The sequence below is a fragment of the Aptenodytes patagonicus genome, chromosome 26 (assembly GCF_965638725.1).
Source record: "Aptenodytes patagonicus chromosome 26, bAptPat1.pri.cur, whole genome shotgun sequence".
Taxonomy (NCBI): domain Eukaryota; kingdom Metazoa; phylum Chordata; class Aves; order Sphenisciformes; family Spheniscidae; genus Aptenodytes; species Aptenodytes patagonicus.
In genome coordinates this window covers 557192-575089 of record NC_134974.1, presented here as the reverse complement: position 1 = coordinate 575089, position 17898 = coordinate 557192, and the positions used below count along the sequence as shown (strand labels likewise).

The window sequence follows — 17898 nt, the reverse complement described above, 5'->3', positions numbered from 1 at the left end:
GCCCCCGTCACGTGACGAGCGGCCAATAGCGGGCGGTGCCCGACCCGCCAGGAAGCGGCGCCGCGGGCCCGCCCCGCCCCACGAGCGCCGACCAATGGAATCCCGCACCGCCCCATGACGCGCGGCCCGCTATGCGGCGCGGACCAATGGGCGCGCGGGGCGGCGGCGTTTGAAAGCGCCGTGGGGGGCGGGGGCGCCAACGGCCCGGCGGGGCGCTGAGGCGAGGGGCGCGGCGGGGGCTGCCGGGAAGGGGGCGGACCGCGGCCCGCCGGCATGGCGCACAAGCAGATCTACTACTCGGACAAGTACGACGACGAGGAGTTCGAGTACCGGTGAGGCGGCGGGGGGGGGGGCCGGTAACGGCTCCCGGGCGGGCGGGAAGGGGAGCGTCCCAGTAACGGCTCCCTAGGGGGGTGGCGGGGGGGAAGGGGTGTCCCCGTAACGGTTGCTCGGTAAGAGCGGGGTGTCCCGTTAACGGCTCCCGGGGGGGGGGGGGGGGTCCCGTTAACGTCTGCCTGGTAAGGGGGGGGTAAGGACACCCTCCGTGTGCCCCCGACAGCGATGGTTCCCCGGTGGGGCGGGAGGGAGGCTGTCCGGGTAACGGTTCCCGGGGGGGGGGGGGTGTCCCACCCATAGTTCTCTGGGGCTGGGGGGAGGCCGTGAACGGCTCGCTGGGGGGAGCGGGGCCGGGCGAGCGAGTCATGGCTCCCCGGTGGGGCGGGAGGGGAGTTACGTCGGTAACGGTTCCCAGGTGAAGGGGGTGGGGGGCGTCCCGGTAGCAGCTCCGCATCGGGGCCGGGGGTGGTCCCGTTAACGGCTCCCCGGTGGGGAAACTCCAGCCGGGGGGGGGGGGGGGGGGGGGTGGTGGTGTTCCGGGGGGTGCCGCTCCCCGGGCGCCCCGGTGCCGGGCTGAGGGGTGCGGGGGTGCAGGCACGTGATGCTGCCCAAGGACATCGCCAAGCTGGTGCCCAAGACCCACCTGCTGTCGGAGTCGGAGTGGCGGAACCTGGGGGTGCAGCAGAGCCAGGGCTGGGTCCACTACATGGTCCACGAGCCAGGTGAGCCCCGCGGGGGGACGGGCGGCGGCCGGGGGGCCTGGCCTGACACCGCCCTCCCCCCCCCCCCCCCAGAGCCCCACATCCTGCTCTTCCGCCGGCCGCTGCCCAAGAAGCCAGAGAAGTGAGCGGCCCCCGGCCTGCCGAAGCCCCCGGCCCGCCTGAGCTGAGACAGCGCCTTCCTCCTCCTCCTCCACCTCCTCCTCCTCTTCTTCCTCCCGGGGGGGCTTCGCCCCGTGCCGTGCCGGCAGGTGCCCGTGACCCTCGGTGCCGCCTGGGCGCCGCAGCGGCAGCACGGCCGCGGTGCCGGGGGGCCCTTCCTGCCGCGAGGCCTGAGCGCGCTCCGAAGCTTCAATAAACGGATGTTTGGGAGCTCCTGTCTGCCGTGCCGGTGTGCGGGGGGGGGGGGGGGGGGGGGGGGGCGGCGGCGTTGAGAGGCTCCCGGTTCCTCAGAGCAACCATGCTCCCGGGGGGGGGGGGGGGGGGGGGGGGGGGCGGGCAGCCCCCGCTCCTCCCGGTGGTTGGGGGGGGGGGGGGGGGCTCCGGGGGCATCGTGGGGGTGGGAAAAGATCCGGGGGGGGCTTGGGGGCGGTGGGGGGACGGCGGCGGGAGGGCTCCGGTGCCGGGTGGGCGGAGCTCCCGTTGCTCCGAGGAGGCGCACGTGCCACCGCCCTCTGCCTGCCGGGCGGACCCACGGGGTGGGGGGGGGGGGGGAAGCGGGCGTCGTCCCCGTCCGTCGCGATGGTTCCGTCCCGCGGGTCCCGCCTCCCGGCCAACCCGTGCCGGCAGCGCCTCGTGACGGGCATGCTGCCCGGCCAATGAGAGCGCGGGCCGGTATCGCGTCCTGTCCGGGCGGGGGCGGGCGGCCGGTCGGGCCCATGTGGGGGGCGCTGCGGGGGGCGGGCCGGGCCCTGCGCGCCGCCGCCTCCCACCCTATGGCGGCCTCCCGCCCCACGGCGGCCCGGGGCTCCGCCGCCACCGCCGGCATCATCGTCATCGGCGACGAGATCCTCAAGGTGCGGCCGGGGCCTGGGCCGGGGGCGAGCCGGGCCCGCTGGGGGGGGCGGGCGGGCCCGAGGCGCCCCGCCGTCACGGGTGTCTCCGTCCCCCCAGGGCCACACGCAGGACACGAACTCCTTCTTCATGTGCCGGCGGCTGCGCGCCCTGGGCGTGAGGGTGGCCCGGATCTCGGTGGTGCCCGACGAGGTGGACGCCATCGCCAGCGAGGTGGCCGCCTTCGCCGCCCGCTTCACCTACGTGCTGACCTCGGGGGGCATCGGCCCCACGCACGATGACGTGACCTTCGAGGCAGTGGCCAGGGCCTTCGGGGAGAAGGTCGCCCCCCACCCCGAGCTGGTGGCCCTGGTGCACGAGTTCTTCGGCAAGACGGACGCGCAGTGCCCCGAGATGAAGCTGGCTCGCGTCCCCGAGTCCTCCTGCCTCAACTACGGCGCGGGTGGCACCTTCAAGTACCCGCTGGTCAGCGTGCGCAACGTCTACGTCTTCCCGGCATCCCGGCGCTGATGGAGCGCGCCCTGGATGGCCTTGCCCACCTCTTCCGCAGCGAGCAGACCCGCTTCCACTCCCGTGCCATCTATGTGGCGGCTGATGAGATCCTCATCACGCCTGTGCTGGATCAGGCCAACGCCACCTTCCAGGGCCGCGTCAGCTTGGGCTCCTACCCAGACTGGGCCAACAACTACTACCGCGTGAAGCTGACGTTGGACTCGGAGTCGGAGCAGGACCTGGAGGAAGCGTATCACTTCTTGATGGAGAAGCTGCCGCCGCACGTTGTCGTGCCGTTGGTGATGGACTGCATCTCGCCAGCAGCCGCGGAGGTTTATGGTCTGGCTGAGTCAGGTACAGGGAAGCGGTGCTGCAGCACAGCTTGGTGCCTCCATGCTGCTCCTGTGCAGACCCTGCAGCCCAGCAGGGCCGGGGCAGTGGGAAGACCGGCCTGGGAGCAGAGCTTGCCTGTTCTGGTGTGCTGGGGGGCTTGAGGGGTGCTGAGGCTTCGCTGGTGCCACAGCTGCAATGGGCCTCGTCCCACACAGGTGGGAGTGGGACCCATAATCCCAGTTAGGGCTGGCCGGTGCCGGTCTCTGAAAGCGCAGTGTGCGTTAGGGGGAGCGCTGCCGCAGTTCTCCCGTGCAGGCAGGATCCCTGTGTCCCATCCGTGGCACAGACCTGCAGGTTGCACAAGCTCTTGGCTCCAGGCTACGGTACCAGCAGTGGCTTCGCCGTGTGTCTGGAGACAAGAGGTGCCCGGAGGGTGAGGTGCCGCAGGTCCTGGGGCAGCACCGAGGCAACGTGGCCCCGGATGGGCACCGACCATCCCCTCCCAGCAGGCTCGGCCCTGGGGCAGAAGGTGGCAGCAGCACTGCGGACCATCGAGGAGGCTTTGGACCGGTACAGCCTGGCCCAACTCTGCGTGGGCTTCAACGGGGGCAAGGACTGCACAGCCCTGCTGCACCTCGTCCACGCCGCTGTGGAGAGGTACCCGGCTGCGGGGCTTCACCGGCCCAGCCTGGGGCAGGGCTGAGGGGGTCCCGCAGGCCCCGGCTGGGGCTCCAGGGCTCTCCCCTGCCCTGCTCCAGGGGAGCAAGCAGATTCCTGGGGCCCAGCTCATGGGGACTGGGCGGCTGCCCTGCCTCCGGCTGCCAGAGCCCAGCTGCGACGGGTCTCTCCCCAGGCAGTACCCGGCGAGGCAGGAGAAGCTGCAGGTGCTCTACATCCGCATCGTGTCCCCCTTCCCCGAAATGGAGCAGTTCATCCAGGCGACTGTCCAGAGGTACGGGGCAGAGAGGGGTGGGCCGCCAGGCAGGGGGACAAGCAGTGTCTCCTGCAGCCCGGCAGGCAGCTGCCTGTCCTGTCTGCACAGGTACAAGATCCAGCTCTGCACGGTGGAGGGCTCCATCCGGGAGGCCCTGGCCCGCCTGAAGGAGCAGCAGCCGCAGCTGGAGGCCGTCCTGATGGGGACGCGGCGGACGGACCCCTACTCGCGCACCCTGATGCCCATGTGCGTGACGGACCCTGACTGGCCTCAGTACATGCGGGTGAACCCTTTGCTGGTACGTGGCGTCCGCCTGCTCTGGGGATGGGGCTGGCCCCGCTCGGCAGGGGAGCAAGCCTGGCAGGTTAAAGTGACGGGGCTGGAAGCCAGCACTAATCCACCGCCACCCCGGAGAGCTTCCCTCCCAATTCCCCCTCTCCTCAGAGCATCTCCTGCCCCGTTGCGCGGCTGTGGGTGCCCCTCGCTGCAGCCAGGCTGCCTGATGCTGTCAGGCAGGGCTCGTCCTGTCCGCTGGGGGCTTTTCCTGTGTTTGGGGAGGCACTGGGAGGGACGGGGGTGCTCTGGGGCGCCGGGGACCAGCTGGCTTTCCTGTGTGCTCTTGGAGGGGGCCAGCTGGCTTCCCTGGGGGTGAGGGGGCAGCCCGCCTGCCTCTGCAGCAATCTCGGCCCAATTCCACTTGCAGGACTGGTCCTACCGGGACATCTGGGAGTTTCTACGCAAGCTCTTTGTCCCCTACTGTGTCCTCTATGACAAGGGGTGAGTGTCTGGTGCTGCCCTCCCTGCTCAGCACGGCTGATGCCCCTGGGCGCAGCCTTGCAGCCGTCTTCTCCCTCTGCAGCTACACCTCCCTGGGGAGCATGGCGAACACGCTGAAGAACCCGGCGCTGCGCTACACCGACGCCCGGGGCCGGGAGAGCTACCGGCCCGCCTACCAGCTGGAAAACGAGGAAGACGAGCGCACCTCCCGCCACTGAAGGTCCACGGGCTGTGTTCGGGGAGGCTCTGCTGGGACGCTGCTGGCGGCCGGCTCCCCTGCAGACGTCCCTGGCGCTGCTGGGGATGACACTGAATAAACCTGCTGCCTGCCAGCACTGAATAAACTTGCTGCGCTCAGCCTGCAGTCTGCATTGCGCTCACGCTTGGCCATGCCAGTCTCTTCGGGCCCCATGGGGCTCTGGCAGGAGCGGGACGGGGGGGTGAGGCCAGCTCTGCCTGAACAAAAGGGTCCCCGGGCAGTGCCCCCTCCCCGCGCCCACTATTGTGGAGGCTTTTGAAGCACAGAGAATGGGGCAGGTTCCAGCGCTTGCCAGGGGCCCATGTGTCAGCGCGGCTGCCGCCCTGCGTCAGACCCCGCTGATCCCTCGTCAGCCATGCGCTTCCTCCGGACCGTGGCGGCCCGTCCGCCGGGCGCTGCGAGGCGAGCAGCACGGGCAGTGGCACTGCCGGCACCCGCCGAGACCTCCCTGGGGCTGCGCCTGGGCTCCTGGCTGCTGCGGCTGCTGCGGGAGTGCGTCTACCTCCTGCTCTGCAGCTGGTGCATCCACGAGCTGCTGGACTAGGGAACGGCTCCCCTGCCCCGACGCCACGGGACGCCCGGCACCCCCTGCCTGCCCCGGCGTGATGGGTGAGTGCCCTGCCCTTGGCTGCCTGCTCGGCACGGTGCTTGGGGGGTGACGGGGTCCCAACCGTGGTGCTCCTGGGGGTGACGGGCCTGGCTGTGGTGCCTGGGGGGTCACAAGGGCCCGGCCGTGGTGCTTGGGGGGTGATGGGCGCCTGGCCATGGTGCTCCTGGGGGGTGACAGGGGCCTGGCCGTGGTGCTTGGGAGGTGACAGGGTGACGGGGGCCCAGCCATGGTGCTCCTGGGGGGTGATGGGGTGCAGTCTTGGTGCTGGTAAGGGTGTCCTCACCCCCTGTGCCTCTCTCCCTTCCCCAGGACTGCTTGTCGCCCCGTGCTGATGGAGCTGACGGACCCCCAGGGCTGGGACCCCACTCCAGCCTGCACCCCTCCGCCGCGATCGCAAAGACCCCAATAAACCTGCGCGGCGCCTGACCAGCTGGGTGTGTTTGGGGAGGGCTCTGGGAATGCATCTCCCCCCCAAACCTTCCAACCCTCACCCTGGGTAGGACCCAGTCACCGCAGCCCGCACGTCACCTCTGCCTGGGTCCGAGGGTCCCCAGGCCCCTTGGGGCCAAGGCGCAGGAGCAGGGGGCCGTGGCTCTGCCTGCCCCTCCGCCAGGTTTATCCCTGCACGTGACTCAGCCCCTTGTTTAAAGAGCGTCTCCACTTGTCCCCGCTCCAGGCGGTTTCCTGCCCCGGCCCTGCGCACCCAGCCGGCACCGGTGCTGCCAAGAGCCAGCGGGAAGCGGCCGGAGCAAAATGTCCCCGAAGGGCCCAGCCTGGCTGGAGCTGCGGCAAAGGTCACGGCCGGCAGGACGCATGGGGCACTGGGGCCCTGCCGTGGGGATGGCTGTGGGTCTCTGAGCAGGCTGAGCCCACCGTGCCCTGGTGCTGCCTGCGCCGGCTCGGTGCCGGTGCCTGGCCCCGGTGCAGGGGCTGCCTGCAGCCCCTGGCCCTGGTGCAGGGGAAGCTCCACGCGCCCCGGCCTCGGCGGCAGCGCCTGGCGCCAGCGCAGCCTCCCTTATCTCAGCGGGAAGTCAGGAGCAGGAAGCGCGGCCCGGCGCGGGATAAGGGTCCCGTTTACATTAGCCACTTTGTTGTGGAGCGGGCTCCCACCCTCGCCCAGCGCCTGCGGGGGGGCCCTGGCCGCAGGGAGGGCTGGGGGGCGGCAGGGACCCCTGCCTAGGGTGCCATCAGGGACTCAGGTAGTCCTTGCACCCCCTGCATGGTCACAGGCAGGGATGGGGGCTGCCAGGACGGTGCCCTGCTGCTGCACCCCATGGCCCCCCCTTGCCCAGGTCGGCTCCTCCAGCCTGGACCCTGCCCTGTGGCCATGCACCAGTGCGGTTTGCGGTGCTGCCCGGGCTCCTGGCTGTGCCCGGCTGCCCTTGGAGCCGGGCCAGTTCTGGTAGCCCCAGGAACGTGGTGCTGGGCATCGCTGCCCACCGGAGCCCACGCGTCTGGTGCCTGCCGTGCTGCTGCCGCATCCTGGCCCTGGCGGCAGCTCGGCCCCAGGGCTGGCCAGGACGGGGCGAATCAATGAATTCCCCAAACGGGGAGGTCCGGGGGAGGGGAGAGTCTGTCCCGGCACAGGAAAAAGTCCTGGCGGCAGTGCGCCGCGGGCAGAGCCGTGCCGGCCGCCCTGAGAGTGCGGCCCCATGCGCAGCCCTGGCTCCTCGCACCCAGCTCCGCTACCCGCCGTGAGTGAGACCCCCTTCCCCGGGGACCCCTCACCCAGCCTTGCATCGGGGGGGTGGCAGGGGGGTGGGGGGGTGCTGCAGGCAGGGGCGTGCAGACCCCTACCCTCACCATCTCAGCACGGGCAGGTTCCCCTGCACAGGGGGTTGGTTTTGGGGCCACATCCCCACGTGACCTTGGGGACACCCATCCCCCTGGGGAGCAGTGCTGTGTCCTCATGTGTCTGTGGGGACAGGCACCGACACGGGGGACTGGCAGCCGCTGGCAGTGGCAAACCCGGGCAGGGCGGCCTTGCCAAGGCCCCGGCGGGGAAGGGGAGCACGACTCTGCTAGCGCGGGAGGATGGGCCAGGGCCCCGGCGGGGAAGGGGAGCACGACTCTGCTAGCGCGGGAGGATGCGCCAGGTCCCCGCCAAGGACCCCCGCAGCCCCAGCACACTCCCAGCACGGGGGGGGGTGACGCCTGTCCCCGTCCCGCAGGTTGTCCCTGCCGCCGCCCCATGTTCCGCTCACGCCGTGCCGGGCTGGTGAGGCGGCTGTGGCGGCAGCGCTGCGCAGCAGCTGGCCCCGAGGACGGCCCTGGCGCCCTCAAACCGGCAGCGCACGCCCTCTTCAAGAAGCTGAAGGACGAGGAGCTGGAGCTGCTGGTGCAGGCGGTGGAGAGCCGGGGTGCCTGGGAGTCCGGCTGTGTCTGGGCACCGCGGGGGGCCAAGCAGGTGCTGCCCCCCCAGGTCCTGCTCTGCCGCCTCTACCGCTGGCCCGACCTCCGCCAGCCCCACGAGCTCAAGCACCTCTGCTACTGTGCCGGGGGCCGGGGGGGCTGCGGGGACACAGCCGTGCTCTGCTGCAACCCCCACCACTTCAGCCGCCTGGCTGCGCCCGGTGAGTGCCAGCAGCTCCACCGGAGCCCCTCCTTGCCCGCCCACCCTCCGACCTCTGGTCCCTGGGGCCGGCTCAGGACTCCGAAGGGCTCTGGGGGGCTCCAGGGGGCGGGACATGCATCCCAGCCCCTCACCCCCTTCTCTCCCCCCCCCAGAGACCCCGCCACCCCCCTACTCGAAGGCATCCTGTGGTCCCTCCTGGCCAGACGAGCCCCAGCACCCCGGCACCCAGCTCCTGGAGTTCAGCTACAATGGTGGGGACTGGCGTGGTAAGAGGGTCCCACCGTGCAGGGGGGTGTCAGGCAGTGTCAGCCCCGCTCCCCCAGGCAGCTCTGCCTCCACCCCAGTGCTGGTCGGGGTACAGCAGAAGCCCAGAAATTGGGGAGCAGAGCTGGCAGCCACCCCCACGGGAGGAAAGGCTCCGGCGCGGGGTGAGGGGTTCCTGCCAGGGGACCAGCCTGGGCCCAGCCCCCCCACCGCGGCTCCTGTTATTTTTGGCGGCGCCGGGCTCCCCGCCGGAGGAAGCGCTGCCCACGGGGACACACAATGTGCCTTGACGCACACAGCCGTGGCTCCAGCCTGGCTGCTGGCCACCAGGCTGCTGGCTGCCAGGGCTCCACCTTCCCCTCGCCCAGGGACCCCACTCACCACAGTCCCCAGGGACGGTGGCCGGGGATGGCCCAGCCCTACGTGCCGGTGTGCAGTGGCTCCAGTGACTCACACCCCGTGCCAGAGCCTGTGCTGGGACATCTGCGGGGTGCCGCGTCCATCCGTCTGTCTGCTCTGCCAGCCCTTGCATGAACCAGAGGGCACAGACCCCCCTGTGCCCACCCCTTCCGCCATCACCTCTCCCCTTGGCCCCTCCGGCTGCTTGGCTTGGCCGTGCCTGCGCAGCAGCGGGTGGCTCTGCCCAGCAGTGACAGCTCTGCTCTCCCCCACCAGACACCAGCCTCTCGCGGAGCACCATTAAGGATGGCTACTGGTGCAAACTGGCTTACTGGGAGCACCGGACGCGCGTGGGCCGCCTCTACGCTGTGCACGAGGCCTCGGTGAACGTCTTCTGCGAGCTGCCACGGGGCAGCGGGTTCTGCCTGGGCCAGCTGCCAGCCGCCCACCGCAGCCGTGCTGTCCGGCGGGCGCGTGGCAAAATCGGCCGGGGGTTGCTGCTGAGCCGGGAGCCAGGCGGCGTGTGGGCTTACAATCGCAGCGAGCACCCCATCTTCGTCAGCTCGCCCACCCTGGGGCCCCCCGGCGCCCGCGGGCTCACCGTCCTCAAGGTGCTGCCCGGCTACTCGGCAAAGGTGTTCGACTACGAGCGGGCAGGGGGCACAGGGGGCCAGTGGCTCCCTGGGGAGGGCCCCTGTGACCCCCACAGCATCCGCATCAGCTTTGCCAAGGGCTGGGGGCCCTGCTACTCCCGGCAGTTCATCACCTCCTGCCCATGCTGGCTGGAGGTCCTGCTGAACCAGCCGCGCTGAGGGGCTAGGGCTGGCGGAGGGGGTGCCAGGGACCCCCCTGAGGTGGGTGCAAGGGGGGCATGAGCTGGGGGGCAGCCCTTACACTGCCCCCAGCCTTCCAGGGCTGTGCTGCAGTGGGGCCGTCCTGGCCCAGGGGACCCTCGCTGGGACCCTCTGCCCCAGCCCCATGGGGGTCCAGTGCCCCCCGCGCCTGGCTCACTGCCCTGCCAGCACCCGCCAATCCCAGCCACGGGTCTCTCGCTGACGCAGGGCATTATTTAATCTCTTTCTCTCTTTTTTTTTATTTTTACGGTTAAATTTATTTTAATTTATCTTATTTTTGTAAAAAAAGACAAGCACGATGCAGGAGACCCCCGCACTGCAGGCAGCCAGGCCCAGGCCCGGGGAGGGTGGCCAGGGCAGGGTGTGCAGGGGCGGGGCAGGTCTGGGGGAGGCCAGGGGCCGCAGGAGGGGAGGGAGGTGGGGCAGAGCCCCAGAGCGGTGGAGGGGGCTGTGGGCCAGGGGGTCACGGCAGGCATGAGGGGAACTGGAGTGAGCTGGCATAGTGGGGATGTGGGGCTGGTGAGCACAGCTGGAGTGTGGGGCTGGTGAGCACAGCTGGATGGGTGTAGGGCAGGTTAGAACAGCTGGACAAGTGTGTAGCAGGTTCTGGGGCAGGTGAGCACAGCTGGAGCGAGTGTGAGGCAGGCGAACACCCCTGGGGCGGGTGCAGGGGCAGGCGAGCACCCCTGGGGCGGGTGCAGGGGCAGGTGAGCACCCCTGGGGTGGGTGCTGGCCTGGGCCAGCACAGCTGGGACAGAGGTGCTGAGCGGGAGCTGAGCTTGGGGCCGGCCCGGGACAGGCGCTGGGGCCGGTGCAGGGTCTCCCGCGGCATGTCCCCGGCTCGGGGGACCCCCGAGCCCCTCCAGCCGCCAGAACAGCGCGGGGCCCCCCCCCCGGGCGAGCGCAGCCTTGGAGGTCCCGGGGTACCCGGGCTGCGTCTGGTATTTGTAACCCCAATAAACGGTGCCACCGGCACCAAAGACCCCCCCCCCCCCTCCCCGTGTCCCCACGCGTGTCGGTACCGCGCGGGGACGGCGCGCTCGTCGTCCGCGGGGCTCGGCTCCGGGGACCGGCAGTGCCCTCTGCAGGCGGCCGCGGCCGGGCCGCGATGACCGCCCGGTCCTTCCTGCCACGCCGCCGGCCCGGCTGAGACGGGCCTGGCGGCTCCGCGGCCCCCGCCCGGCCCCGGCCCCGCCGCGTCCTCGCGGGCAAGAGGTGAGTGCGGGCCGCGCCGTCGGGACCGCCCCCGGGGGAGCGGGCGGCACCGGGAGCGCAGCCGCGGGCACTGAGGGCTCCGGCACCGGCACCGACATAGCGCGGCGGCTACGGATAGCGGCGGCCCGTGGGGGCGGGCGGGGGCTCCGCGGGGAGCGGCGGGGCCGTGGGAGGCCGGTTTCGGGCCGGTGGGCGCGGGGCCGGGAGCGGGTGTCGCCGGCAGCGGCGCGGAGGGGATTTTCTGCGGATTTCCCCCCCCTTCTCTCCCCGCCGCCGCCCCCGCGGGAGCCCCGAGCCCGGCGGGTGGGTCCCCGCGGCGTGGCCGGGCAGGGGATGGGCGGGGGGCGGCCGGCCGGACAGGCGGCCGGAGGGAGGTGATGCAGGTGCACGGACGGACGGACGGACGGACGGACGGTGTGCGGAGGGAGGTGGTGGAGGTGGAGGTGCGTCGGGGGGGGGGGGGGGGGGGGGCGAGGCAGGTGGAAGGACGGACGGACGGACGGAGATGAGGGGAGCGGAGTTCCGAGGCCCGGGGAGGGAGCGGGCAGGCTGGGCGAGGCGCGGCGCGGCGGCAGGTGCCCGGTACCGGGGCCCGGCGGGCGGGGGACGGGGGGCGGCCCCGGCGCTGGAGCGGTGCCCCCCGGCGCGGCCCGCCCGCCCGGCTGACATAACGTCTGCGCGGGGCGGTGTTTGCCTTGGCAGCCCGCGGCGGCGGCGGCGGCGGCGGCGGCTCACACTTTCCGCCAGCGCCGGGCAGCGGCCGGGCTCTGAGTCAGGAGCCGGGGGGGGGGGGGCCGGGGTGAGGCGAGGTGAGCGCCGGGCCGGGCCGGGCCGCCGCTGCCTCCCGGGGGCCGGCGGCGGCCAAACAGGTTACGCGGGGTCCCCGCCCAGGCACCTGCGGAGGGGCCGCTCCGGGGGGGGCCGCCGCCGCCGCGCCCTGCCCCAGCGCCGCCGGGAGCGGGGGGGGGGGGGGGTGTGTGTGCCCCGCCGCGCCGCGCCCCTCCGCGGCCCCGGCTCCCCGGCGCCCGGCTCTCCGTCCCCCCCAGTTCCCCGTTCTCGGTGCCCGGCTCTCCATCCCCCGCCATTCCCGGTTCCCCGTGCTCGGCTCTCCATTCACCCCCCCCCGATGCCCTGTTCTCCATCCCTCCCCGTGCCCGGTACTCCATCCCCCCCTTCGGTGCCCGGTTCTCGGTGCCCGGTTCTCCATCTCCCCCGTGCCCGGTACTCCATCCCCCTCCTCGGTGCCCGGCTCTCCCGTGCCCGGTTACACCGCCCTCCCCCCGTGCCCCCGGGGCGGAGCGGAGCGGAGCGGGGCGGGCCGGCCTCGGCGGCCGCAGCGGGCGGGGCGCGCTCGGCGCCTGGCACCGGGCGAGGCGCCGGCGGGGCCGTACCGGGCCCCCCCCATCCCCAGGGTCGGTCCAAACGCGGCCCCGTTAATCGCCGCCGTCCCGCGCCTCTGACTCAGCTCTCCCCCCCAGCGCCCCCCCCCCACCGCACCCCGGTCCCTGGGGGGGCCCCGCATGGCCCCCGCCCTCCCGGGGGAGGGGGGTGGTGTGGCGGGGCTGATGGGCGGGCCCCCCCCACCAATAGGAGGCCGGACCGCCGTCGCGCTGCCCAATGAGCGGGGCGGGGGCGGGCGCTTCCTGGAGCCCCGGCGGCGGCGGCGGCGGCAGCGGGGGGGTGGGGGGGGGGCGGGCGGGGCGCGGCGACGGCAGGTGAAGGCGGAGGCGGGGCCGGGGCCCCGGGACCGGCCCGTAGCTCGGGCGGGGCTCGCAGGTGAGCGGCGGTGGCGGCGGGTGGGAGCGGACGGACCCACCGACGGGGTCTGCACGGAGGTACTGACCGACCGGTAGCGGTACCGGTGCGGCGACCGCTTTTGCAGCCCGGTTGCGGTGAGTCGCGTGGATCCGGGATGCTACCGGGTACCGGCGGCGGGCGGGCACGGTCGGGGCGCGGAGCACCGCCCGCTCCCGCGCCCTGCTCCCCACGACCGTGCGCCGGGAGCGGGCGGTGCTCCGCGCCCCGACCGTGCCCGCCCGCCGCCACTCCGCGCTGGAGCCGGTGGACACGTCGCCCGTGGGGTGGGGTGGCGGTCACGCGTGGGCTGTTCCCGGTCCCTCCGCACGGGGGAAACCAGTGCAACGGGCAGGTCCCCGCCGCCTCCCGGGGCGGCTGCCAAGCCTCCGGCTGGGCTCCGGTTGTGGTGCCGCCATCCGGCCGGGGTCCCCCGTGGGCTCACCCCACGGGTGACGGGGTGCTGCCACCATCGCACCGCCCTTCCCGGCCCAGCGAGCAGCTCGGCCGCATCCCCAGCTGCGCCGGTGCCGGTAGAGGGGGGAATGGAGGGTGGGTGTCCCCGTGTCCCCGCATGCTGCGCCATGCCGGTGACCTGCCGGGCCTGGCATGCTGGTAGCGGCGGTGGGTGCCTCACTGCTTGCCACTGGCAAGGGTCCGCACAGGGGTGCCCACCGGGCCTGGCGTCTCAGGAGCACCCGCCGAGCACCAGTGGACTCTGCCCCGCGCGCACCCAGCCCTGCTGTACCTGTCCCCCCCTGCCTGGCTGCCCCCAGCCGGCTGTTTGCCCGGGGCGGGGTGCAGTATTTACCCTCCCGCCGCAGCCCGCGCCGGAGGAGAGCTGCCGTCTTGGGCCGTGGCCGCCCTTGACCTGGGGCTGCTTTCGCCGGGCGAGGGGACGTGGTGCCGGGTTTGGCGTGGGGTGAGTCTTGGTGTGCCTCGGTTTCCCCCACTGCAGCCAGGCTGGCTGGACTGCGGGCTCACGGGGAGTAGGCTGGGGTCCCCCAGCGCTGGCGGAGGCGCGCAGCAGCTGCCGGCAACTTGAGGCCCCGGCAGTGATGCCGGTGCCGGGCGCGGAGGGAGGGGCTGGGCTCAGGAACTTGAAGTGGGTGCGTGGAGAAGGGGAAGCTGTAGGGCAGGGGAGGGTGTGGGGCAGCGGGGCTGGGCTGGGCTGGGGGCTGGCTGCGGCTGGGGGTGCCCTTGCTGGGGACAGGGGTGCAGGGTGTGTGAAGCCCCTGGCCCCAGGCATAGGGAGGTGACCAGCGGGTGGGGGGAACGTCAGTGGCGAGTCCTGGGGACTCTCTGAGGCCGGCCACCCACCCAGGCACAGGCTGGCCAGCCCCCCCTTGCTGGCAGCACCGCGGTACTGAGCCCGAGGCCGTGGCAGCGCGGCTCTGCCAGCTGGTGCCGTGCACCCTCGGTGCACACGTGGCACGAGCGCAACGGGCCTGAGTGTGGTGGGGGCGGGCAGTGGGCGCAGCAGGGGATGCGGGGCCAATGCGGCCCCGCACCCCAGCCCTTGAAGGGTGGCCGCTGCCCCGTGCGCGGAGCAGGAACTTCTCCTTCGGGGCGGGCAGCGGATGATGAAACCACGGAGAAATCTCTCCTGGCAGCGCGCGGGCTGCTGGCGGGAGCCCCCGGGAGCCTGTGCTCCCCCTGCGCCGCCACTGCCGCCTTTCCATGGTAACCCCACCGCGGGAGCCGGCGGGGTGCCGGCGGGGGAGGCCGCCCCGTCTGGGGGGTTGGCGCCCGCCCGGCTCCCCGCGGCAACGCTGGCGTCCCCGACATGCCCTGGGAGCTGCTTGTCCACACCCCAGTGAGCCCCGGGGCGGCTGGAGGACACGGCGAGGGGCTGGGCTGAGACCCGTCAAACTCGCTTCGTGCCAGGGAGGTGACGCTTGGGTGGCCGTGCAGCAGCGGGGGAGGTGGCCGTGTCCGGTGCCGTGGCCGTGACCTTCAGCGCGCCTGGTGCCCGGCCACGCTCCACGTCCGGGGTTGGGTGGCCGGTTCGCATGCACGCTGGTGCGGCGGAAGCTGCTGGGCCTGGGCGGCCCGTGCCCCCAGAGCCAGTGGCATAACTCGTTGGGGCTGTGGGTGGGTGGGGGGACCGAGCCGTGGCGAGGGAAAATGAAAGCAGGTGATGCGGAAGGAGAAGTAGGTCAGGCGAGCGCTGGCCTCTCCCGGCAGCCTCGTCTGCGCTGCGTGCTCCGCTTTGCCCTGGCTGTCCCCGCCGTGTCCCTGGGCCCCATGGGCAGCGGCTGGAGGGGGCGGTGAGTATGGGTCCTGCTGCTGGGCACTGGGTCCTGGGCAGGGTGGGTGCCAGACGCTGCCTGCCCTGGGTGCTGGCGGGCTGGGGAGTGCAGCCAGGCTGGCTGGCACACAGTGGGCACGGCAGCGCCCCGGCAATTTGGCTTCGGTTCCCCTCCCGTGGGTATCCCTGGGGACGTGGGGCTGGGGGCTGTGGTGAGGATGGGCAGGAGGATGCTTCGCTTCTGGCTCACACAGTGGCTGACAGGGGGAGGGGAAGGGGATTCCCATCCCGCTGGGGCTGTGCTGAGCCAGCCAGCACGGTGGGGACATCCCAGTGGTGCTCAGGGCTGGGGATGGTTCAGGGACGGTCCCGCATGCCATAGTGGGGCTCCATGGCTGGCTGCCCCCAGCTCCGCTCCACCACGGGGCTATGGGACCAGGGCAGGGCTGGCCGGGGTCTCACTTGCGGCGCCACGTGGGTCAGGGAGGCCACGGCAGGCACGGCCCTGCTGGCAGAGCTACATGGGCTCGGGGGGGGGGGGATTAGAGCCGCCTGCCCCCTCCTTTCCTCCCCCGGGATCAGCCGTGGGCAGCGGGGAGCTGGCAGCAGGCAGCTGCCGTGGGGGCGGAAGCCAGGCTATTTCGGGGGGTGTGGAGGGGGGGCCGTGGGCTGGCACTGTCCTTGCCGGGTGACCCCACTGGGACCAGCACCGCCCCAGTGCCAGGATGGAGCATCAGGGCCTGTCCTGCGCCAGCTCCGGCTGGTGCTGCTCAGTCCCTGGTGTGCCATGAGGACAGGGACCCAAGGAGGGGAGGAGATGCTACCAGCCTGGGGGGCCCCCAGGGCCGTGCGGTGCAGTGGGACCCGGGGGTCTGGCTGCCCTCCAAGGGGCTCCCGTGACTGCGTGCTGTGGGGCGAGCGGCGCCGGCTCACCCTGGGGCTGGCGAGTGGGACCAGCTGCGGGCAAGCCTGCCTGTCCCAGGCTGCGGGCTGGCAGAGCCTTGTGCTGCTGCCACCGGCACCCCTGTGCCCGGGACCGGGCTGCTGGGGTGCCTGCGGGCAGCCCAGTCTTGCTCCATCCCAGCGGGGTCCTGGGCAGGGCTGGGCTGTGTAAGCCGAGGTGCAGCAGGATGCCCAGCTCCGCCGTGCCCCTGTCAGTTCTGGAGGGGTGGCCTGGGCACGGGCCGGGCTTGGAGCCCCTCCGAGCGCCGCCCGCCCTGACCACAGCCCTGTCCCCCTGGCCGCTGGGGGACCTGGGGGTGGGTTTCACTCCTTGCTGGGGTCATGAAACGTGGGGTTTGCTGTTGACTATTTCCTTCCTGTTCGCCCCCTCCCCGAGCTCCATTTCAGCAACCCCTTCCTCCCTTCCTCCCTTCCTCCCTTCCTCCCTTCCTCCCTTCCTCCCTTCCTCCCTTCCTCCCTTCCTCCCTTCCTCCCTTCCTCCCTTCCTCCCTTCCTCCCTTCCTCCCTTCCTCCCTTCTTTCCTTCCTCCCTTCCTTCCCTCCCTGTGCCTGCTCCTGCCTGCGCGTGGCCCCGCTCCCCCGGCCGCCCTGGCAGGGAGCAGCCGGGGACAGCCCGTGTCCGGCCTCACATGGCCTCTCCCCAGCGCTGGGGATGGTGGCGCTCACAGCGGGGGGCCCGGGGGTGACCCACAGAGGCCACACGCCCTCAGCCACATCTGTTCGGGCCACCCATGGGCGAGCAGGTGGCTGTGGGATGGGCAGGTCGGGGTCCCCAGTGTCGGGACATGGTGCGGGAGATGGGAATACCCTTGGCTGGGGTGCCCATCCTGCCATCGGGGAGAGGGGCTGGTGCCGTGCGGGAGCCAGGATGCTGCCAGAGCCCATCCCGGCTGCATGTGGGATGGGGCCGTGTCCCATCACTGGTGACACATTGGTCAGGGTGCCACTGGCCAAGGCAAGGGCGGAGTGTGGAGGAGGATGGATGAAGGCCAGCCCATCCTTCCCAAAGGCCAGCACCTTCACAGCCTGGTCCCCCCTGGGTGGGCACCCTTGGTGCCCCCCAGCCAGGGCGAGCAGCAGTTTGCGGCCAGCGCGGGCGCGTGGGTGGTTGCGACACCCCCAGGGTGGGGGGGACGTGGTGACTCACCCCAGCGGGGCCTGGCCACCAGCGGGAACCCTGAGTCAGGGCTGCGTGCCCATGCCGTGCCCCTCCCTGCCCGCCTCGCCCACCTTATCTCCCGCCCTTAGCACCTGGCACACCTGGGCCAGGGGGGGGCTGGCGCCATTCCCCTCCTTTATGGGGAGCAAAGGGCAGGCAGAGGGTTGGCAGGCAGGTGCCGCGTCCCTCCCTCCCTGCCGGGGATGCTGGCCTGGGGCCGTGCCCCCCCGCCAGGGCGGCCGGCCAGCCCAGAGCATCGCAGCAACATGGCGGGCAAGGCTGCCTGCACCACCGCTGCCTCCTGGCCACATGCTGCCTGCACTCTGGGCATTGGGCTGACCTGTGGCGGCATGGCCGGTCCCTGCCTGGCACGCGGTCCCCGGTGATGGGGGAGGCGGGATGCCATGCCAGGGCGTGCTGGCCTGCACAGGTGAGATGCCGGCATGGCTGCTGCCCCTCTGCCCGCCTGCCGGCTCCACTGCCCGCTTGTGTGGTCGGGCTCTTGCACAACCCAGCTCTTTCCGTGAACGTTGCTGGGGCCAGAGGCCCCCTCCCTGCCTGGCTGCGCGGCTACACTGGCACAGGGCTCTTCCCCTTTCTGCCCGGCCTCGTGCTGCCAGCAGCACCGGCACAGCTGCCCGGAGCCCGGCCGGGGCCGGGCTGGTGTGGGCGGCCGGGGCGGGTGCTGGCAGTGGGGTGTGGGGAGCACTCCCCGGGCTGCTAATTAATTGCTGTTTAGCTGGGGATGCAGAGGGTGTAATTATGGGGGGGATTGCACGAACCTGCAGCCGGCCCCAGGGGGCTGTGGGGGGACGGGGGGGCCATGCTCTGCGGGTGCCCCTGCCTGGGGAGTGGAGGGGACCAGGTGACACGGTCCAGCCAGGGCTGTCCTCCAGCCCCCTCCCCGGATCACCGCGTCCCACATTCCCCATGGGACCTTGGGGACCCGCT

General features: G+C 72.4%; 3 protein-coding genes across 3 annotated transcripts; all 3 read left to right on the top strand.

Moving 5' to 3' along the window:
- Positions 1 to 233: 233 nt before the first annotated feature.
- Positions 234 to 1427, top strand: CKS1B (CDC28 protein kinase regulatory subunit 1B). Its single transcript, XM_076360160.1, has 3 exons — positions 234 to 332; positions 931 to 1058; positions 1131 to 1427. The coding sequence occupies exons 1-3, from the start codon at positions 274 to 276 to the stop codon at positions 1181 to 1183; spliced, it is 240 nt and encodes a 79-aa protein (XP_076216275.1). The 5' UTR covers positions 234 to 273; the 3' UTR covers positions 1184 to 1427.
- Positions 1428 to 1971: 544 nt separating this feature from the next.
- Positions 1972 to 4609, top strand: FLAD1 (flavin adenine dinucleotide synthetase 1). The gene is given in 7 exon segments (XM_076360077.1): positions 1972 to 2071; positions 2169 to 2556; positions 2559 to 2915; positions 3404 to 3551; positions 3748 to 3846; positions 3937 to 4126; positions 4532 to 4609. Coding segments are annotated over 7 exon segments (1341 nt in total). The 5' UTR covers positions 1972 to 1990.
- A 2517-nt stretch (positions 4610 to 7126) lies between these two features.
- LOC143171110 (mothers against decapentaplegic homolog 6-like) lies at positions 7127 to 9880 on the top strand. Its single transcript, XM_076359874.1, has 4 exons — positions 7127 to 7168; positions 7646 to 8047; positions 8202 to 8315; positions 8989 to 9880. The coding sequence occupies exons 2-4, from the start codon at positions 7666 to 7668 to the stop codon at positions 9522 to 9524; spliced, it is 1032 nt and encodes a 343-aa protein (XP_076215989.1). The 5' UTR covers positions 7127 to 7168; positions 7646 to 7665; the 3' UTR covers positions 9525 to 9880.
- Positions 9881 to 17898: the final 8018 nt, after the last annotated feature.